The sequence below is a fragment of the Poecilia reticulata genome, linkage group LG10 (assembly GCF_000633615.1).
Source record: "Poecilia reticulata strain Guanapo linkage group LG10, Guppy_female_1.0+MT, whole genome shotgun sequence".
In the NCBI taxonomy this organism is placed as follows: Eukaryota; Metazoa; Chordata; class Actinopteri; order Cyprinodontiformes; family Poeciliidae; genus Poecilia; species Poecilia reticulata.
In genome coordinates, this window is record NC_024340.1 from 31,602,686 (window position 1) to 31,624,918 (window position 22,233).

The 22,233-nt window shown below is 41.1% G+C and overlaps 3 protein-coding genes across 4 annotated transcripts; all 3 read right to left on the bottom strand.

Annotated features, from left to right (window-relative positions):
- Positions 1-2,057: 2,057 nt before the first annotated feature.
- On the bottom strand, positions 2,058-3,619 carry LOC103471813 (heterogeneous nuclear ribonucleoprotein A0-like). Its single transcript, XM_008421011.1, has one exon. It carries the CDS (start codon positions 3,550-3,552, stop codon positions 2,638-2,640), a length of 915 nt encoding a protein of 304 aa, XP_008419233.1. The 5' UTR covers positions 3,553-3,619; the 3' UTR covers positions 2,058-2,637.
- A 1,805-nt stretch (positions 3,620-5,424) lies between these two features.
- LOC103471812 (heterogeneous nuclear ribonucleoprotein A0-like) lies at positions 5,425-8,356 on the bottom strand. 2 transcript variants are annotated; one of them, XM_008421010.2, is made up of 3 exons: positions 7,219-8,356; positions 5,850-5,931; positions 5,425-5,537 (listed from the first exon to the last, which is right to left on the bottom strand). In XM_008421010.2, the coding sequence occupies exon 1, from the start codon at positions 8,280-8,282 to the stop codon at positions 7,377-7,379; it is 906 nt and encodes a 301-aa protein (XP_008419232.1). In that variant the 5' UTR covers positions 8,283-8,356; the 3' UTR covers positions 5,425-5,537; positions 5,850-5,931; positions 7,219-7,376. The 2 variants fall into 2 exon arrangements, with proteins under 2 accessions (XP_008419232.1, XP_008419231.1); XM_008421009.2 differs by having other exon boundaries at positions 5,431-5,537; positions 5,850-8,356.
- A 2,031-nt stretch (positions 8,357-10,387) lies between these two features.
- On the bottom strand, positions 10,388-20,777 carry maea (macrophage erythroblast attacher, E3 ubiquitin ligase). Its single transcript, XM_008421008.2, has 9 exons — positions 20,569-20,777; positions 17,006-17,188; positions 14,779-14,982; positions 14,573-14,695; positions 13,900-13,976; positions 13,690-13,798; positions 12,358-12,491; positions 11,213-11,408; positions 10,388-10,753 (listed from the first exon to the last, which is right to left on the bottom strand). Exons 1-9 carry the CDS (start codon positions 20,635-20,637, stop codon positions 10,658-10,660), a joined length of 1,191 nt encoding a protein of 396 aa, XP_008419230.1. The 5' UTR covers positions 20,638-20,777; the 3' UTR covers positions 10,388-10,657.
- Positions 20,778-22,233: the final 1,456 nt, after the last annotated feature.

The window sequence follows — 22,233 nt, forward strand, 5'->3', positions numbered from 1 at the left end:
CTCGTATATTTGCAAGATGGGTCACTCAATCTGCCAAAAAAAAAAAAAAAGCTCAACAACGAGGGCCTTTGTGATCAGGCCGCAACGTTTGGTAGTAAAGGTTCCAGTTTTTTAACGGAAAATAATTTGAAACCTTCAAATTGAAACCTTCAAAACCTCAGCTCCAGCTATTACAGCCAGAAACTACTGATCGGGATCCCACCCAAACAGGAAGAAGCAGCATTCTGGAAGTTTCTTCCAGAAAACTGTAAAAAATTATGAAACACTGGGAATCTTTACATCCAGACTGAAAAACTACTACTTGATTAATTGATTAGGGTCACTGAAAAAAAAGTCATTCTTACTTATTTCTTAGAATTTGGATTATTTTTTTCAGAATTCTGACTTTAATCTGCCACATAAAATATCAATAATCTATCATTAAACTTGACATGTTCCTCTGGAAACAAAGTTCTTATCTGGCACAACTCACATCCCTGCCACTCAAACTGGTTGCTCCCAGATGTCTTTGTGGATTTAAGTCAAAATTCTGAGATTATAAGCAGAATTCTGGGATTAAAAGTCAGAATTCCCTTTTTTCCAGTAGCTCTATATTCCTCTGGTAATTAACTGGAACTTAATTTATTTCCATCTGATTTCCAGATTTCTATTAACTTTCTTTATTATGCCACTGTAACATAATGTTTCTTGTTTGTCTCTTTCATATTTGCATCATGTAAAGCATTTTGAACTGTTGAAGTGTGCTACGCTAATAAACTTAGCTTGATTTAATAATTCTGATTTTCCTACGGTGCACTGTAAATATTTTTCATCTATCTTCTCTTTTAACAAAACCTTGTATAAAGTTTAACAGTCCTCTCCTCACTGAGCAAAATGCATGTTTGCTCATCAAAATGAACTAAATTGTTGGCAGGAATGACGACCATACCCATGCAGGTGTAAATATTTACAGTGTAAACTCTACAGAGCAACTGGAAAGACTTTCCGCATTTTATGTTACAAGATGTAACTTAAAATGTGGAAAAAATTAATTAACGTTCATGTTTTTCTTTACACAATTACTATGTCATATAACAATTTAGTTAAAATTGTTCGTTTTGAAATTTATGCAAACTTGAGATAAAAGAATCAGATAAATTCACAGCCTGTCAAAGAGAAGCAGCTTCCATCTCACCTGTTTTCAGGTATTTTCTTCTACTTTTCTCAGATGGAAAGAAAAACTGTTTGGATTTAACAGAAATGCACCTTAAACAAGCCAACAATGAATAATTTAAGAAAGTTATAAGAGGTAGAAAAACTGCGTTTTTGTGCAGTTTTTCATGGCTTTGGTGATGTCACAGGGCCTGTTTTTAGGAAGTTAGATTTGATCTTAAATAATTAACATTTTGCCACAAAACAAATAGAAAATCTGAGCATGAATTGTCCTAAAGTCAGTTCATAAAGAAACATCTGGCTATCATTATGAAAATGTTCCTGTTTAACAAGACAATAACTTTTGGGGGTTTAATTTCCATTTTAATACTCTTTATTGTACCTGGAAAGCATGAATAATATTGTATATCTTGTTCCTAAACAGCTCAGGCTAAAGAAAACCGTTAAAACCAGACCTTCAGGAAAAGCCTGCTGCCCAGTTTTACCAAGAAATTTCCTAACTGGAACCAGTTCAACATTTTAGTGGGTCTACTCCAGGAATTAGGAGTTTTTACATCCGTTTTAAAAAAAAAACGCTCTAGTTTGCTGAATATTTTAAAGTAAAAGTGCCCAAATTTATTACAGAAACAGGAGACATTTAACTGTAACCTCAGCTACTGCTTCTAAATTAATAAAAGTTGAAGTCCAGACCGCTAAATATTCCCCATGTTTAGTCTCTTAGCCGTCATTTCAAAACAGCTAATGCTTAAATAAATAAAAATCTCAGTAATAAATGTTCTATAGATTAAAAGGGCTGGAGACGTTTTAAAACGACCATTTTCTACCTGTGCATATTGCCCCCTAGTGGCAGCTGTAGGAACACAATTTTATGAAAGAAAAAAAAAATAAGGACGAAAAGCATAAAATAGATTCAAGTCATTAAAAACTTTTAATAAAAGCAGAATACAACATAGGGATGAAATGAACACATACACTCAACAGTATTTATTCTTAAAAATAAAAAAGAAAAAGCCTGAAACGGACGGCAAAAGATGCAATTTTAGGTGAAAATAGTCCGTGACACGTTCAATAGGAACACATTTTAAGATCCAGAAGGCTCGAATAGAGCCTCACGCTGCCATCTCCATAAAACCCTGAGTTTATGATGCAAAAGAAAGGAGTCACATCCGACTGGTTTTGCAAGACAAACTCAATTTTTTTTGACTTGAGAAGCAAGGGAATTACACAGATCTCACTTTTTTTTTTAACAAATGGTTCAATACACGACAACAAAATATATTCACAATCGGTATGTTTAGAGTCCAGAATGAGTGGAACAAAAAGGACAGATGGGATCCGAGTGGAGGAGGCGGGTTTCATTCATTCAGAGTGGGTGATGGGCTCGCTTTAACCGGACAAAGAGCGCGCAGCCCCCCACCTGTGACGGTGCTGTAAATGTAAAGTTCGTTTCTAATGTCCCCATGAACATCTCGGCTTTCCAATGGCCTAATAACCACCTCCGAAGCCGCCGCCTCTGCCGGCGCCGCCTCCCCCACCGCCTCGGTACGGAGCCCCGCTCCGGTAGGAGTAGCTGCCCCCCTTCATCGCGCCGTAGCTCGACTGCTGCTGTCCGTAGCCCTCCCCGAAGTCCCCGTTGCTGTAGCCTCCCCCCATCTGGCTGTCGTACTCGTTGTAGCCGCCATAGCCGCCGTAGCCGCCGCCGCTATCGTTGTTGTAGCCGCCGCCGTAGCCGTAGCCACTTCCGTAATTCCCGCCGTAACCCCCGCCGTAGCCGCCGCCATAACCGCCTCCATATCCTCCTCCTCTCCCGCCGCCGAAGTTCTGCATTCCTCTCCCCCGGCCTCTTCCTCCGCGGCCGCCGGTGGTGATCTCCTGCTTGCTGAGGGCTTTCTTCACCTCCACCTTGTTCCCGTTGATGGTGTGGTATTTGGTCAGCGCCGCTTTGGTGGCCGAGTCGGTGTCCGTGAAGTAGACGAAGCCGAAGCCTCTCTTCCTGCCGGTCTGCTTGTCGGAGATGATCTCAGACTTCTCCACTGCGCCAAACTGCGAGAAGTACTCGGTCAGGTTCTCCGCCTCGATGTGGTCCTTCACTCCGCCGACGAAGATTTTCTTGACGTTGGCGAGGATGTCCGGGTTGTTGGCGTCCTCTCGGGCTATGGCCCTCTTCAGCTCCACGTTGTTGCCTTCGACGACATGTGGCTTAGCCGCCATTGCAGCGTCGGCCTCCCCGGGCGCCGAGTAGGTGATGAAACCGAAGCAGCGGGACCTTCCGAGCTGCTGGTTCATAACCACGACACAGTCCGTCAGAGAGCCGTACTGTTCGAAATACGCACGGAGGCCATCGCTGGTGGTCTCTACGTTCAGCCCTCCAACAAAAAGCTTGCACAATTTGTCCGTCATGTTGGGTTTCGTCTGGAGGATGGGAAATGGAGACTTTCCCTGTCCTTCTTCAATGAACAAGGTCTGGGCGGGGCGAGTGACGTAGCGCACTCTGATTGGTCCATCTTCAGTTTAAAAAAAAAGAATCACCACCCACACGGCTTTGAAAATCTTCCGTTCTGTTGAGATTTAGGCCAAAATTTTTCATCTTTGTTGCTGTTTGTAGTTTTATCCCCCTTCTTAATGCCATAATAATAAAACAAATTGAAACTATTTTAAAAACTACACACCATTAGTCCAATTTCTACCCTGACCTTGACGTGAGGAATCCGGGTTACTTGCAAAGACAAATGTAACAATAAAAATCCAGCTTCACCGCAGGATTTAATCAAATCCCTGTAAGATAAACACGACTAATTTAGCTTTTTGTGTATTTTAGGTTAATGTTTACAGTTCGGATCATTTCTACAAGTTTTGACCTCATTTAATCCTGGCCCTTAAATCGCTAATATTCATTGTTGTACAGTGGAGTAGTCGCCAGAGACGGCCCGAGGCATTAGCAAACTAAGCAACTGATTATGATTCAATTTTAAGATCATAGATGTAGAATTTGAATATTTATTCAAGAATTAGATTGAATTTGATTTATTGCTTCATTATAAATGTATGATTTTAATCCCTCAAACAGAACCTGTCTGACAACATGAAGTAGGCTAAAAGGTGTGAAAATGCAGCACTAAAACCTGAGAACTTTAGACAGTAACTCACTGACCTCTATCAGTCTGAAAATGGTTAAATTGCCCTTTTGTACTCTTACATCGTGCGCTTTGGTTAACATTAACTTATTTTTTTTCTTTCCCTCTGAATGTCGTTTAAGTTTTGCACATTTCTTATGGCACATTTTTTAAAAACAGCTTTTTTTGCAGCAAAACAAAAAAACATATGTGGTACTACAAAAATTACACTAATAAAGTTTTGTTTTTATGTGCTATAGATGGCTAAAACATGTTTTTGATCATAATCCTGATCTATTCTGTTCTGGTTTTTGTCACAATCTGCTCACGTTTTGTTGCTCAGGTTTCCTGAAGCTCGGATGTTTTGAAAATGGGTCGTTGAAATCTGCCTCACCTGTGTAAGCTTGTTTTTGTAGATTCATCTTCACATGCACCAAACTAGATCAACACTGCAGAAATCAGTTGCATTTCTTTTACAGAAGGGTTGCTAGCTGACGGCTTTAACGATCAGCATAATGCCAGATTGTTATCGTGAGCGGATCCCAAGTCCTTCATTTCACATTTAACTGAGTTTAGATCAGTTCTTAAGTGATTAACTCAAATACAAGTGTGCCAATATTAGTAGCATACTCATTAAAGTTTGGTATAAAATTCTAGCTGCATTTTACTTGTTTAAAAATCTCAAAATGAGACGCTCCATTGTCACTAAACCAAAGGTAATCACTCAAGTTCTTTATTCACCTTTTGAGTTATCAGCAACTAATCCCATTAAAGTTAAAAACTTTGCAATTTGCAATGATTTAATCAGGAAAACGTGAAAGGTTCAGCCAAAAGGTTATTTTTAGCAGACTTGACCTGCAAAGGTTAAGTGAACATTTTTAAACATGACCTGCAGTTATATCCCAACTGCTTATGAACTGAAGTGAAACATTTGGTGCATTTCCCAGAATTTTATTTACATTTTGAATTTTCCTTCAATGTATTGAAAATTGTTTACTTTATTGAAAGTAAACATCTGCCATCAGTCAGGTAACATTTTATGTATATTTGGAAACATTTTGTGCTGTGCAGGAGTTTTCACCAGCTTTGGATTCTATTCATTCAATATCCACATTAAAACTGACATTTACCTCCAGAAAATATAGAAAAGTAACAAGTCTTGTGGTATATCAAAATAAATATTTATTGTGCATTCATAAAAATATATACAGCCATCAGTACAGAAGCTCCTCATCCTCAGTTGATCTGAAACCGGCAAGCATGAAAAATAACCTACAAGTAAGAGAATATAAGTTGGTAAAACAGTTTAGTTTTTAAATCCAGACATTCTACTGGATCCACTGCAAGAACAGTTTTAGGTTGATTATATATTCAGATTTAAACGAAAGGTTGCGCAAGAACACTCTCATACAATTCTTTAAGATTTCAAGCCAACAATTATTTAATAACTCACCCATTTAAGTTACACAAAACCCTGCTTAAAAGTTTAATTTTTCATCCATTTAGTGTCTTTGTGGCAATGAATACTTAATATTCAGTCTGAGAGCAGCATAAGTGGTCATTATTTTTCTGCAGTAATGTCACCTGAAGGGGAAGAAGGGTCAGCCCTCCTCGGTTCCCTGTCAGCTTCCAGGTGAAGCCCTACAGGCCAGGTTACAGAGGCAACCTGGAGACGGAGGAAAACACAGCAATGAGAAACAGAGCAACGCAGGATTATTCCAGGAGACACCAGTTAGTCGTTCCACCGTTCAGTGGAACAAACCTGTGTCTCCTTTCACCCACAAAAACCAAAATTAAGCAACAAAACTCCCCAGTTTTACTTATGTTTAGCTACATAAAAAGACGCAGTAATCTGGTAAGATTAAACAGTGGTACACTTGTGCACCATCGTAAATATATTCCATACATTTTTGACCAACACAGAGTGAAGACAGGTTGATTTACATACCTAGTTGGCTGGATGTGGATATCCTAAAGAGATATTTCAGACTCCTATCACAACCGACCCCAGGTAATCAACAGGGTCCTGACGTAGCCTACAAACAAACTGCTACGGCTATTTTGGCTGGGATAGCCTACAGGAATACGAGTAAGAACACCTAAATGTAGGAATAATCAAAGATAATTATCAGAGCCCTCAGGTCCACATGTAGTAAATATGAAAGTAAATAAGTCAAATCTTAAAACCACAGTTAAGACAAGGTCTCACCCTACAAAGCCTACATGCTTTGGCTGTGGGTAGACTGCATCCATTTCACCCACCTGAGTAAAGGATGTAACTAAGATGATCTCATAAACCTGTGGATAAACTGGAAGCCTGGTTAAATAAGTAAGAACTAAGCTAAGTGGTATAACGTTTTATTTAAAATGAACATACATGAGCATACCAAAATGTTTTAACAATAAGTTTTTGTTCTCAACACATGAAAGTACACAATATACAATAGATATTGCTACAGGAAAAAATGAACAGTATTTAGACTGAATCTAGCAATATGCTCAGAGGAATTTAAAGTACAATATGGGGAGGGAAACTAGAGTCCTGCAGTAGTGAATTTCCTTGGATGACCCGGAAAATTATACAAAAATGTATAGTAAGAATGACATCTATGAACCAGAAAAACATTCTCATCCTCACATTGAAAAGAAAATACACTAAACTTTTCTCTAAATTTAACAAAATCGAATCCAACTGCTTAAAATGCAAATATTAAAAAAATAAGAACTTATCAGGAAAATAATCCTACATCATTTTTTTTTCCAAACACAACGACGGAACGCAAATATATAAAATAAAAAAAAAAATCCAACTCTAAAGACAACCTCACACTGGTGGCGTGGGTACATTAAAAAAGGGATCATTGAACGTGTAATTCTTCAATTGTGTGTCCTAGGTGAACAGCAAGAAGTGCTGTTCGGGTTAAGCAGGTGTTCAGGGAAGTGACCTTCCTACCTGTTTGGGGGGTTCAGGTGGGGGAGGGGTGTCTCTGCGACTCTGCCATGGATGGGATTCACGGCAGACGCCCCATTAGTGACTGAGTTTTGCGTCCAAATGCCTGGGAGTAACGAGTGGCGGGGAGAGGGGGGATTCTTGTATCAGGGTGTCGCCTTTCAGTAGCCGCCGCCGCCGTAGCCCCCCCTGGGGTATCCGCCGCCACCGCCGCCTCTGGCGTAGGGAGCCGCGCTCCGCTGGCCCCCGAAAGGCGGCCCCTTCATGGGACCGTAGCCAGAGGACTGCTGGCCGTAGCCGCTGCCAAAGTCGTTGTAGCCGTTGCCGCCACCGTAGCCGCTTCCCTGGTCGCCATAGCCGCCTCCGTACGGTCCACCGTACCCTCCGTAGCCACCACAGTTGTAGCCGCCACCGCCGCCATTTCCGTAGTTGTAGCTTCCGCCATATTCCCTGCCTCCGTAGCCATTTTGATTTCCTCTCATGCCGCGGCCCGGTCTGCCCCTCGGCGCCATTGTGTTCCTGCTCGCAGCCTGCATCTCTTGTTTAGTCAGGGCTTTCTTCACCTCCACTTTGTGTCCATTAACGGTGTGAAACTTCACCACCACGGCCTTATCTGCCGAGTCATGGTCGGTGAAGTACACGAATCCGAAGCCCCTCTTCTTCCCCGTCTCCTTCTCGGAGATGACTTCAGACTTCTCCACCTGGCCGTACTGCGAGAAGTAGTCGGTCAAATGCTGCTCTTCGATGTCGTCTTTCAGCCCACCGATGAAGATTTTCTTCACTTTAGCCAAAGCTTCGGGCTTGTTTGCGTCTTCTCTGGCCACTGCTCGCTTTACCTCCACCGAGTTACCGTCGACGGTGTGCGGCCTAGCAGCCATGGCGGCGTCGGCCTCCTCCGGCGTGGAGTAGGTAACAAAGCCGAAGCAGCGGGAGCGCTGCAGCTGCTTGTTCACGACGACCACGCAGTCGGTAAGGGCCCCGTACTGCTCGAAGTGCTTGCGGAGGCCATCGTCGTCGGTGTCCACGTTCAGGCCGCCGACGAAGAGCTTACAGAGCTGGTCACTCATTTTCAAAAAGGAATAAAGATGGCGAGCAGGAGCTTCTTGAATTCAACTACGCGTTGATCTCAAGATGGCGGAGGAGGAAGAGCGAGCCTTTTTATAAACGAATACCAGTGACGTCACATTTATAACGCCTTTTCCGGTTTCTTTGCGGGACAACGGACATCTTGAAAATACGTACAATGTTGACAACGTATTAAAAATAATTGATATCCTTTTAACCATGAGTTGCATAGAATTATCACAATCTTTAATATCGTTCTTCAACCAGACCTTTTAATGTTTAAAGAAGCAGCTCTAATTTCTGATCTTTTTTCCCCCCAAAAACCAGCTTTATTTCGAACGCAGAACATTACAGAAAATTAATGTAGATGATTAAATAACAATAGTTAACAAAAAATGCCATTTTTGGTGATACTCAGGGGCCGAGCAATGTAGAAAGCATAGAAACCTAAAAAAAATAAATGATTCAATATAAATTCAATTCAAAAGTGACTTATTGATCCCAAAGAAAAATGAAATGTTGCAACTCATCACCCAAGTTCCTTCAGTTGTTGATGCTAATGGCAAGAACGATCTCCTGCAGCAGTCTGTGTTACAGAAAATCTGAAGAAGCCTCTGACTTAAGACACTTTGAGGAAAATCTTGTGAAGAGGGAGCTCAGAGTTGTCTGTAATCCTCCTTTCATCATCTCCGCAGGTTCCAGTCGTCCCCACAACAGAACAAAACCAGCCTTCTTTGTCAGCTTGAGCATTTTTTAATTCTGATGCTGCCACCCCAACAGATGAAGGCAGAAGCGATTACATTCTCAACAACCGACTTCCACGAAGAGTGAACACCCCAGCCCTCCTCAAAAATAAGCATCTTATTTAAATCTGGGCAAAGGAGGAACCATTCAGAACAATATTATTTAATTTCTCTAACAGGCTACATACAGAAATTAAACCTGGTGCTTTTGGGTTTTCTGAAAGTTAGTACATATTTAATTCACTGCTTGAACTCGTTTTTAATGCAGTATTGCATGGTTTAGTAACTGAATTTACACTTCTGTATTTAAAATCTGGCCATAATTATCATATTGGTAATATATAATTTTTTTATAGATCTTTAGTTTTCTGTAAGGCCAAATAAAACAGAAGAATAAGAGTGAAAAGCAGCTGAATGTATAACCACCACACTTTTCACAATTTGATGTAAAACTAATGAAACCATCTATTTTTGTTCCATTTCTCATTGCTAAGCTATCCTCTGTTGGTCTATCACATGAAATCTGCTGATAAAATGTAAATGATGCATATGGACAACCATGTTGCCTCTTGAACTCCTTTAAATCTGCCTCCAGTTTCTCATCGTCTGGCCCAAAACTACCACACATGGGAAACGACGGAGCACTTTGGTGGATATCCATGTCAACAGAACCGCAAGCGACCCGCTCCGACAAAACGAGACGCTTCAAATAAAGACTGAAATCAAAGTTTCATTGAGATCTTTATGAGGCACACAGCTCATGAAACACTCCCCATTTCTAATTCTACCAACACAAACACACAGAACAGAGGCATCGTCACAAATACACTTCCAGATCACCGACAGACACAAATGGAATGATTTCACGTGGGCCGATCAGCAGATGGGAGAATAAAACCTGCATTAAATCAGTTAGTTTACATGTGAACAGTATTAAAACATGGGTTAAACTGAAGCATGAGGCCTGCTGTTGGTGCCAACAGAAGGTAAAGGATTTGATCTAAAATTTAACCTATGAATGCATCATCAAATACTTAAATCTAATGAATCCAGAACGGTGGAACAAAATGAAAATCAGTTAAATAAAAAGTTTATTTAATCGGAAAACAACAAAAACGGATGACCCAGAATTTAGCAGGACCACCTGAAACAGCGCCTCCTCTGAACGGAGGAGTTATTGCAAGGTGATGATATATTATGGGATGTGCTGCTGGGCAAACCAGAAGGTTTCAGTCAAAACGAGGCTGAGTTCCTCAGCCATCATAAAAAAGGAAGAGCGGCTGGAGACCAGCGAAGCAGCCAATCACATTTATAAAAAATAAAAATAAAAAAAAGAAACGTTAGTAAAAAGGAAAACTCAGAGCGATCCTTTACAAGTTCTTTTTTTATTTGTAGTAAAATCAAACATCTAACTAACAGTTTCACTCAGTCCTTTTTCCTCTAGGCTCTAATATTCAGAGTAAAGGCCTTTAAGATAATGAAAATGTCGATAGTCCGTGTGCTTGAATGGATCAGGTCAAAAACTCCTAGTCACATCTAAACAGTCTGAAAGAAGAAGAGCCCAGCTGTGTGTGAGGAAGAGGAGGTTATCTACTGGGGTGAAAGGTCACAGCTCCACTGAGTCGTCCTGGTGATCACATGATGTAGACCTTCTCTGCCTGAGAGAAGCTGAACACCTCTTTGGTTCTGGGACAGACCACTTTGTCGTCCTGGCGGATGGACAGCAGGGACTGGAGGACAGCAGGAGGAGAGCGGCACATTTTAAAGATCACAAAAAACACACAACGCAACAGAAACAACAAATAAAACGACTTATTTAGTCTGTAAGGACAATTGTTCTTCAAAAAAAGGATTTAGCTGAGAGAAAAGCGTCAGACTTTAATCGTCCAGGTTTTGGGAGAAACAACAATGATGCAGATGGAGCTCGTTTCATTCAACAGGCCCGTTTGTGCCGCTATCATTTTAAAGATATTAAAAAACATTTCCAAAGGTCATCAGAGGTCAACCTCACCAACAAATTTGGTGTCAACTCAGCTACGTTTGTGCAGCAAAACATTTTTGTTTCTGCTGCTTTTGCTTTGAAGATATTGATGATGACTTTTTATTAAAATCGTTAAACTCTAGCGGCTCAAACAGGTTTGTGCTGCCAAACGTTTGGCTCCGGTTCTGCCAGCTGTGACTGGACTCACGTTGTAGCCGTAGACGTATCCGTTGGGCAGCATCATGGGCGGGTTGTTCTCGTTCATCACCTCCCCAGAGATCTTACACACCAGCCTGGAGTTGGCGCAGTGAGCCATCGGCAGCGGCTGGGCCAGCTTGTTCAGGGACTTGCTGCACACGGGGCAGTCTGGGTTTTTAGAGGAGCCGTCCTCCTTGTAGCACTGACTGGACCGGCAAGTTAAAGAACGGAACCAGGACAGGGACCAATACCAGGACCAGGACCAGCTGTGTACAGCAGTATGGATGGATTTCAAAGTTTTTAAAGTTCAAGATGAAGGAAGCTGATAAAAACAAAAATCTAACAACAGAGTTCAGATAAAACATGGCCGCTCAGACTGCAGACGCTCTCAAAGTGTCGGATATAATTTATGGCAGTGGAACGGATCGGTTTTGGTCGTTCAGATTGCTGGGAAACGTGGTTTCATTCAGCGGCTAAAACTGAACAAATTTCACCTCAGATCTGCTTCCATGAGGGTTCAAAGCGTTTAGATCAGAGTTTAGATGCTTTTAAAGACATATCTGATAATGAGTTTATAGCTTTTTATTATGCTGTATTGTTCATTTCAATTATATTCCAGTAACCATTTATGTTTTATTATTTTATTGCCGTTCAATACTTATATTTACAATGTCTGCTCTTAACTACAGTGTTTTTATGTTATTTTAATTTCTCCTTCTCGTCTTCTACAACTCATTTTATTTTCCTTCTTTTTAATTCTTTATTTATTAACAACGTTGACCTGATTTGATCGTTCTGATAACCTCAGTGGGTCTGTCGTTCTGTTTTCAGACTCAGTAAAGCCCTTTGAGTTCCAGCTGTACCAAAAGTATTTTATAAATAACATTTCCAGGAAATCGCATAAACCTGAATAAAAAAAAAACTAAAACCTTTGAGGCCTGTGAACCAGATCCTCTGGGTTAAACTGGTCCTGCTTAAGATAACATTTACTAAACTAACTAAATACACATCACAAACTGCACTTTAAAGGATCTGTTCTTCATGATGTAAGTATTATTTTGATCCCTGAGAAACGAGCCGTTACCAGTCGAGTGAACTGGTAATTAGAGTGGATCAGTGTGGTTTCTGCAGGAAGCCAGTGGGAGTGAAGGATACGGAGTCTTGATGGCAGACAGGCCGGCCTGCAGGGTGATGGTGAACACAGAGTTGTTTCCCAGCTGGTGGAGTCTGTAGTTGTCGTATCTGAACTGCTGGATCAGCATCTTCCAGCGAGCCGGGTCCAGAAGGTCCTGATGGGAACAGAAACAAGACAAAGTTCCCCCTGAAGTTACCAAAAATCAGACGTGCTCTCTGTGAGGCGAGAGGAGCTTCCACAGCTCCGGCTGCTGCAAGGAGACGAGGTTCTACCTCATCCTCACCGATCAGGAACCAGAACCGGGACAAACAGAAACAAGGTGAAACATGAAGAGGTCAGATAATAAAATATTTTCAAATTATGTAATTTTTTTCCTACCGTTCATTTCAAACTGGATGTGGGTCAAGATGAAAGTACATTTCTAACAACTTTATGACGTCTGGCCTGAAAACAGGACAAACCTGATCAAATGTTTCAACACTAACTACGGAGGGCCAAAGGGGACAAAATTAAATAAAGTTAATAGAAAATTAATTTCTTAAATATATCAGGAAATCATTAAAATTTAAATTCATAATAGATGAAGTTGATAATTAAAGTGTAAAAAAAAGAATCAGCCTAAACTATTATAGTTCAACAGAGTTCACAGCATACATACATAAATTATCTGCATCATCCATTATACGTTTGCATTTTAGTGATATTTAATAAAGACATTTTCTACTAACATTTTTTAATAATTATTTTTTTCTCCTTTCACTATTTATTGTACTTATTTTTTTCATTCCTGCTATGGACCGGGACACTGTATCTTTAATAAAAAGCTTGAATTGAAGATGATTTAACTATGTATTCATCTAATTTTGGCCCTTTTGGTCCTCCATAAAAACAGATCATTAAAATGTTAATCTTTTTTTTTTAACTGTGAATTTTTACAAACAGATTTCTTAAATTATAAACTGTGTTTACACTAATCTGTCATTTACTGTAGAATAAAACTGGACTCATATCAGTTTTATTCTCTGGAGATGATATGACCCGACTCATGTCAGGTCCAGTTCATATTCACCCTGCAACTGTTTACCATTTTCACTAATTTAACAAAAACAGAGAACCTAATTGATTCTGTCATGATTATAAAATAATAAAAAGCTCATTTGATTTAAAACTAGAGCAAATCAAAGTTAATCTGTAGTCCTTTAAATGCAGTTTAATCTTATTAAAAGACAACAGGCGCCTCCTGGTGGCGGGAAACTGGTATTACAGTAATTTGCTTTACATATTTGCACCTCTGTGGAAGCTGCAGTGTGTTTATGAGCTGGTAATGCTGTGATGAAGCCCAGGACTGCTACCTTATAGGGGGAGATGTGTGTATCTGATGGGAAGGCCAGCATGCCCATCACCTGCCGGACCTCATCCAGCTGCCCTCCTTCTGCCTGACTGAAATGCTTCCTCGCATGTCTGACATAAACAGAGAGCAAACATAAGGGAGACAGTTTGAAAAAAAAAAAAGGAAAACAGCACATCAATCATGGTTTGTTGTGATAAAGTGTGGGAGTTACCGCACTGCATCCATGCGCTTGTTCTGTCTGATGAGCTCAATAAACTCCTGAATTCTCAGACTAAACTCCAGGCAGCTCTGCAAAACCAAAAACTATTATTACTATTAGAGCCATAAAACAGTTTTAGATAGTTCCCAAAGCTTCAAAAATCATTAAATGAACATGAGGAACAGCTTATTTTAGACAACTGGGTCAGTCAGCCCACTGCTGCTGTGGTACCAGGTTCTAGGGTAAAAAGTGTCTTTCTTCTGGGCCGGTCCAGACCTTCAACCCTGATAGGAGCCAGAAGTTTGCTGATGGCTACAGAACATCTGTGTGTATGTAAATATTTGACCCTGTGAGGATTAGAGAAATCTCAAACATAAATTCAAACCCAGTTTTTGTTAAATAAATCATTAAAATCCCAACCTTACTGTAACAGTTTCGTCTCTAATGAGGCTCCATAGACCTCAGGTCCCTTCAAAGCTCCACTTTGTGTTCATTTCCATGTTTAAAAACATAATTACTATTTAATTTTTTGACAGCACCTAAATGAGGAGAAACTTGAGTTTCTGAGTGTTTATTTTGATGTTTTTATTCTGTATTCAGAGAAACCTAAAGCATCCTCACTGCCACCCTGTATCTGAATATGAAGGTTTCTCAATATTGCTGCTAAATGCTGCATGCTAGGTACCTTCATCTTGCGGAGGCGGGACTTGTTGTCATGGCACCAGGCGAGGCAGGTGGCCGTTTCCTGCCTCTCCAAAGACTCCTCCACCTCCTTTGCTGTGAGGAACATCTCGATGTTCACCAGATCCTGGAAAGATGGCAAGAGTCGATCCTTTCAGATTAAAGTCAGGATGAGGAAAATGAAGTTTGTTTCATGAGCAAATGCAGAACCTCTATGCCGCTCTGCCTGGCCAGCTTGACGGCGGTGTTGTAGTAGCCGCAGCGCAGCAGATGCTCCACCATCATGCGGTCCATGCGTTTCTTCTTCCACAGGTTGACCGAACCCGGCTGGTCGCTGCTGTGCTCCTTCAGGTGCTCGATGCGACGCTTACACAGCTTGGCGCTCTCATCCTCCGCTTGAATCGACTCAGCAGCCTTCAGAAAGCAGACCGGACGCTTACGCTGAATTACAACAAAATGGAGCCTGTTTTCTGGCTCCCTATTCCACAGGACACACAAATCTAAAAAGTGCTCCAATATGCTGAGAAAAAATGAATCTGATACGTTAAACAGAACATCCATGTTAGGTCTGTGAAACATTACTTACTAGCTGAAGTGTTTAGTGTAGGTCCAAGAGCGAGAGCAGGACCAGCTCAAAGACTTGAATTATTTGTTTAGCTTTCTGACCGTGATGCTAATCCGGTGAGCGTTGGTAGCTGTGCGCCGCTTTACCTGCTGTCTGGATCCGGATGTCCTTTTTTCCTGCTTTGAGCCTCAATGTAGCCAAACTCTGTCAAGTGTTTGTTTTTTAAATATCATTTTAAATTGGTTGTGTTGATGCGTTTTGTCGTGCTTCACCTCCGAGGTAATTTTCCGCCGCAACACGCAAACGTCCCCATTTTCTCTCAGAGCGTTAAAGTTCCACACAACAGGATTTGTTGCTGTGCGCTTGTGCAATGTGAAAGAAAGAGGAGACCAGCTGCACATGTAGGCTGCGAAGTGAGATAAATGTGATCGGCAACAAGAGACAGTGATCAGCGATCACCGGTCCACTTTTTCACAGAAATCGGCTGCTTATGATTGGTGGCCGATCGATCGGCACACCTCTACTAATAACCAGATTATTAAATACAATCATGACATCATAAAAAAGAGGGTAAATAAGAATAAAAAAATGCTTTATGGTGTTTTTGGAAGCTAATCAGAATAGAATTTGTTATGATTTGTTCAGATGCATTATAGTATAACCTCATCAGAATTATTGAATGTTTCTCCAACTCAAGAATAGTAAAAGTTTATGAAAAGATACAAATAAGTAGAAATACCAGATTTTACCTGGCTAAATCAAGTACAAAAAACATGGAGTCATTTTAATATCTCCCTGTTTGATGTTTATTCTGCATAATGAGCTTGATTTCTAACTAGTAGCAAACAACAACATTTACTGCGAACAAAGCCGCAGTCTGTCAGCTCCATTTTGTAAACAACCCAGGACGTTCCGACGTCGCCATAGAGACGGTAATGGAATGTACGCATGCGCAGGAAGCACCACAACAAACAGGAAAAAAACTACACAAATAAAAGCTAGAGATTCAACCCACCCGGTCTTCGTTTATAAAGAAAACATATGGACTAATTTTGGTTTCTAATAAACTCCCGGAAAGACAGCGATTGACCGAGTTCAGGGTTCTGAAGTTGTAGTTGTCAAACTAATGCTAAATTTGGCCAGTAGGACAAAGTCTCACGGCAGTAAAAACTCAACACTGGACACAAATGACGTCAAAAATGCTAAGTGTGGTTAAAACTGCAACATGTGGTTCCATTTTCACACCGCACTGCGTTAAACGCAGCCCGTTTCCCTCCTCACATGTGGGGGCGCTGCACCTAGAACCACTGAAGGAAACTATACAGAAACTTTCGGAGACACGGAGCGCAAAAAAATCAAAACTAAAGAGTGGCGTCAGATTTTAGCGGGTGGAGGATTCCTCGTTTGTCTGTCCAAATACCGCGAGCCATTTCTCCCGCTAGCGCTGGGCGTTCACGTTTGTTTTGGCTGCATTTACCCAGAATGCCCTGCGCTGTAGTCCGCTTCCTGCTTTCGGAGTGGTCTCCGGCTTTTGTACCGCGCCAGAGTCGATTTCAACCGAACCGATACCGATACCGAGGTTTGCAGGCGGACAAAAAGTTTCGATTAGGCGTTCAAACCTAACTAAACGAACCGAACCTTCTGGAAAAAAAACAACTGGAGTTCGAACAAAGCGGCCGGCTGGTTGCCATGACAACCACCACCTTTAATTGGCGATATGCCTGTTAAAAAAAATGTTTTTGATGCTGAATTTAGAAACCACTTTTTTTTTTTTTTTTAGAAGGAATAGAGCGACTTTTTTACAGTCTCATAACATCCACCCTCCATAGATCCGGTACGGTCCGGTCGTTTCAACCCGACCGGATCCCTCACCTTCCTCTTCAGGGCGCTGAGTTTCTCCACCACCCCGTCCAGCAGCGACACCACGGAGTCAACCACCGGGAAGCTGCTGAGCGTCTTCTCCAGCTCCGCCACCACCATGGTCACGTGACTCGTCTCCCGGTCGATGTTCTTCTGGGCCGCTCGGAACCGTTTGTTCAGGGTCTCATACGGAACCTGGAAACACAGCAGCCTTACGTCACGGCTAAAGGGTCAAAGAACCGGTTCAGATCGTTCATTCAAGAACAAGCATGCGTCACAAACACGCATAAACATGCAGGGAATTAAATTAAAAGGAGCTCGATTCCCTTCCACAGATGACGTCAACCAAATGATAATCATAAAGTAAAAACATTTTTATTATAAAAGTTACATACTACCGCTGTAATTCCAGTAAATGTCACCAGATTTTACTGCTCCTTCTGTTAACATTCAGTACAAGACAAAATATTATGTTGAAATAATGTTAAGAACATTTTAATAGTGGAGCATGCAGAGGACGGCGCTGATCCACTGAATGAATGAATGAATCCCTCCTCTTCGGTTAATTTCACTGGAAAACTGTGCCAACACTCCAGCAGGAACTAATGGATCCCATTCAGAAATCTGTTGAAGTCCACCAGCAGAGTGGGAGCGTCTGCTTCAGCCATGAAGCGACTGTCTGTCCTCACAGACTGAGAGACATCTGCTGAGACGTGTGTTGGTTTCTGTAACAGTCACCCAGCTTTATGTCCGCCTCTCAGGCTCCGTCCGTCTGTTTATTGCTTCATTTAGACCCTGGAAGGTTTCCACATAGTGCCATTTACAGCACAATCAACCACCAGTTATTATAAAAATGCAACAAATATCAAATATGAATTAAAGGAATATGGCTTTGTAATTTAACTCATTGAAATCGGGCCTCTGTCTCTTTAAAAACTCCTCTTTCTGAAGCTCCGCCTCCAGGAAGTCATCCAACATGGCTCCTCTATTAACCCTTTAATGTTTTTACCAGTGTTGCTCTGAGCAGCAGCTCCTATAATGAGCTCAGCAGGTGTTTGCCATTTGCTGCTGGCTAGTCTAGAGGAGCTGAGTGGGGAGGAGCTGCGCCTCGAAGGCGGGGCTAGGGCCACAACTGAATGGTTGCCATGAAGATTAAATAACTTCTCGAACATGTATGGAAGAATTAAGACAACAAAAAGCACAGTGGCAAAACTTTAAACTGCTGCTGTGCCAGTTACTCAACAGGCCGTTGCTAGGTAACCAAAGAATTAGTGAGTTGCTAGGTAACCAAAGAGCGAGAACTAAAATGGGCAGATTAAAAATATATATTTTACATGATGCTGCTCCTGTAAAAAAGTAAATAGGATGAGGCAAAAAATATGTAAACTAAGAGAATTTATTATTTAAATATAGTCATAATATTAGCAAAAGAAAGATGCACTTTTACTAGAAAAACATCTTAAAATTATGAGGAAAAAAGTCGTTATAATGAGCGTCATCAGGATGAGCTCTGGATAACTGGACTGCAAGACGTCAGAAAAACATATTTTTCCTCCAACGTCCAACTGGTCAAATAGAAAACTGGCATATAGAAGGAGCTGCTATGAGAGTCTAATCGTTTAATATCCCTCAGAAAAAATACAACAAGTTTCTGCACAAAAATGCAAAATGATGCAAAACCTGATCTATGGAAAAATATTAATCCAATTGCTGCTGAAATAATAAAAAGTACTAATAAGTCATAAGAGTGTTATGCACAGAATGTAATTATTATTTTAGTCCTTTAATCCACAAAGTTAAACAGAAAAGATGACAGATGGTTTTCTAAGGTTATAAAGTGATGAAAATGGGAATAAAACAATAAAGTTTTATTTAAAATAAAATAAAATCTGACTGTTTCAAGGCAGAATATTCTGTTAGTTTTTAACTAGGAGAGAATCTCATTCTGCTGTCGGGCTGAAACGATTAATCGGATTATTGAAATAATCATCAACTAATATAGTAATCGATTAATCAATAACTGGAGTATATAGAGTCAAAATGAAACAGTAGCTGAAGGAACAACATGGAGCCAAAATTAAACCAACATTTTACAATAAATGTTTTAAAAATCGTCTCCATCAAACAGAAATCCTCAAGTGGCAGGTTTAGTTTTACCTGATTCAAATTCTGCATAAACAAATCTCTCAACTCCTTTGGCATCAAATAATTTATCCCAAAATGAAACACTGGATCAACCCTCACATGCTTTTAGCTGCAGATGCATCTTTTCAAAGAACGCTGCTATTGCATTTTAGGAAATAAAAAGGATTTGAATTATGCACTTTAATTTTTTATAGTGTAGAAAAATAAGCTTAAATGGTTCAATGAAAATATGCAGAATGTTATTTTTTTGATCAGATTACTGGTTAATCATCTGATTAACTAAAATAATCGACCTATTTCACTGTAACAAGCATAACCTTTGGGATGAATGAACTGATATTTATTCTAGTTCTAATAAAAGCTAAACATGGAGAAATGTCTGAATTTTCTTTGTGATTTTTGGATAGAAACGTAAAGACATGACCTCAGTATTACCAGAAACGTTTCTCATGAGGAAACCCGCTGCTGCCACACCTACAGCAGGGAGAGAAGATCCAGTTTGATGCGTTTAGCTGGAGATGGAGGTTATTCTGAGACACATCTGGGGTTTTCTGCTGCTGCTGCTGCAGCATCGCTGCTGCTGCTGCTGCAGCATCGCTGCTGCTGCGCTGCACAAAAAGCCAATTAGAACATCAGCCTGGTCCCAAAATGGAGCCCATCATCTCCCTGCAGCGGGACCACAGCGGTCCATTCCAGCTCGGTTTCACTGAGCCGGTACTCACCGCGGGTGTGGAGGCGCTGTCATTGGACCGGGTCCGCCGGTGTCGCAGTCCCGCTCCGTGGGATGGAGGAGCGGCGGTGCGTGTGTGCGGCAGCCGGCGGCGGCGGTTTCTCCTGCTGGCCATTTTGAAGCGCACAGAGGCGGCAGGAATCTGATGACACTGCGCTAACACACCGAACCGCTTCCCCGAACCCCCAACCGCCCAGAACCACCCCGAACCAGCTCCACGGACCGGGTCGGCTGGTTTTCACCGTTAGCAAGCGAATCACGTCTGCTCCAGAAAGGAAGAGCAACCATGTTGTTTCAGCCTCTATTGAGGATACAAACCGTTTAACCCGAACCGGGTCGGGCAGCAGTCAGAACTTTTCACCTTTTACCAAAGAACTCAGATTTTGAGGGTAACGGGACCGAACTAACCCGCAGCGGGTTCAGTTTGCCTAGAACCGAGCCAGAATTTGACCTTTGGAGGGATTCAGTCCCAACAACCGGAACCGCGAGCAAAGCAGATCAGCACCGAACCCGTTAAAGTGTAAACGGTTCCGATTCTTGCCTTTAAACCCATCAGGCTGATGTTCTGGCCATGCTAGCTTAGCTAACCTTAGCCACTCTCCAATTAACCACCAACCAACCTCTTTAAAACAGAACCGAACCCCCCGGGAACCTGGAGCACCCCGAACCAGGGACGTGTACCGGTGTGTGGCGTGTTTACCTTCAGTGTGGGATATTCCTGGACCTTCAGAGCCATGGACAGCTGGGCTGCTGTCTCTTGCACCGCCATCTTGGTTCTGTGCTTCTCTGCTGGGTGTTTTTGTTGTTTTTTTTCCCCCTTCAGCTCAGAATCGCCTCAGTGTTCACTACCGCCACCTATCGACACGGTGCCGATACTGACGCAGATTCCGATGCTGCGTTCCAGTTGTAATCGAAACTGGGAAAATCAATTGAAAGGTGAACGGATGTCGGACTTTCCCCTGGGAATGCGGGAGCAGCTCCGGCTAGAACTTGTCAGGCCATCGCGTTTCATTACGGCCGCTTCTGGCATTATTTTACAAAACAAACATTTAAGAGTGTCTCTAAAATCAATGTCATTTATAACGCCTCAAACTTAAACTAAGAAAAAAATAAATAAAAGTGATGTTTTCGTAAGGAAAATACAGCTTAAAAATATGTTTGTCAGAGATGCTTCAAACAATGTCGATGAGTGTCGCCATGTTGAAATCCGAACTCAATTTGAACAGTTCCTTCTGAAGTAACCTGAACGCACCACAACCCTTTTTCCCCATTTTCTCGACTCCTAAACTACGGAAGAGGATTAGGGCCACGGAGAAAAACAATTCTGATCTGAAGGTTCTTTAAGGCTTTAAAGGTTCTGACTTTACGAAGTGGAAAAAATATAGATTAAATCAGAATTCTGACTTTACGGTTAGAAAAGGTTTCTGGTAGCAATCAGCCTTTACTGCATCATTTTATACAATGTCATCACTTTCCTGTTTATGGTAGCAACACTCTTCGGTGTGGAAGCCGTTTCTGGTGATTGAAAGAAACTTCAGGGAGGCTTGGAGATGTACGAACATGTTTGAACATTTCACTCAGGTTGAGGGAGAGAAGAAGATTTTTAGCAACTAACAGGAAGGCTGAATGTTTTACGGTTAAGTTTGATCAGTTTGAACTTTTCCCTTTTTTCTTTGAAGTTGAGCCTTGAATGTTAATAGACACAAACCCAAGTCAAAAGGGCCATAAATTAGTCTTTCTTTTGAAATAGTTGTAGAATTTATGGCATTTATTAATAATTAATTATCACTCAATGCATGAATGGTAAATAATTATTATTTGTTAACAAATAAGTTAACAAAAACAGAATTAACTCATCAATTACATGGATTTTAGGCAGTAAAATGCAATAACTTAGCAAAACGTGGTAAGACCTGAAATGGGAATATTTTCTTATTTAAAAAGGTTTGAATTGTTTATTTGCATATTTTAATGTATTTCTAATATTGCCTGAAAAAGGGTTAAATGAAAAATATCCAGACTGCACCATATTAAAAATCCAACTAATCAATTAATCAATCTATTAATAAAATAATCATTAGTTGGAATTTGAATTAAAATGACGAAATTAATATTTTTCTTTTTGTTTCTGCTGATTGAAACATATTAATCAGCAATGTTTGCTCTAATTCATATATATATTGAATATTTGTCACATTTTTCACTTTCTCTTCACTGCATGAGCAAGAAAATGGAAGAAAAGGGACAAAACGTCCCAGAGTGAAATCTCCCTCTGTGACATGAATCCTGCTCCTCTTCATCTCCATCCGGAGGATCCGCCTGCGCCTGCAGCGCGGTCGCTCCATCGCCTGCGCCTGCAGCGCGG

Bases quoted from the DNA above. Each gene is read 5' to 3' on its own strand.
- maea (XM_008421008.2), bottom strand. From the start codon at position 20,637: ATGGCGGTGCAAGAGACAGCAGCCCAGCTGTCCATGGCTCTGAAGGTC. The intron at 17,189-20,568 runs GTAAACACGCCA...CTGTGTTTCCAG, and splicing joins AGGAATATCCCACACTGAAG to GTTCCGTATGAGACCCTGAA. The intron at 13,799-13,899 runs GTAACTCCCACA...TGTTTATGTCAG, and splicing joins AAGCGCATGGATGCAGTGCG to ACATGCGAGGAAGCATTTCA.
- LOC103471812 (XM_008421010.2), bottom strand. From the start codon at position 8,282: ATGAGTGACCAGCTCTGTAAGCTCTTCGTCGGCGGCCTGAACGTGGAC.
- LOC103471813 (XM_008421011.1), bottom strand. From the start codon at position 3,552: ATGACGGACAAATTGTGCAAGCTTTTTGTTGGAGGGCTGAACGTAGAG.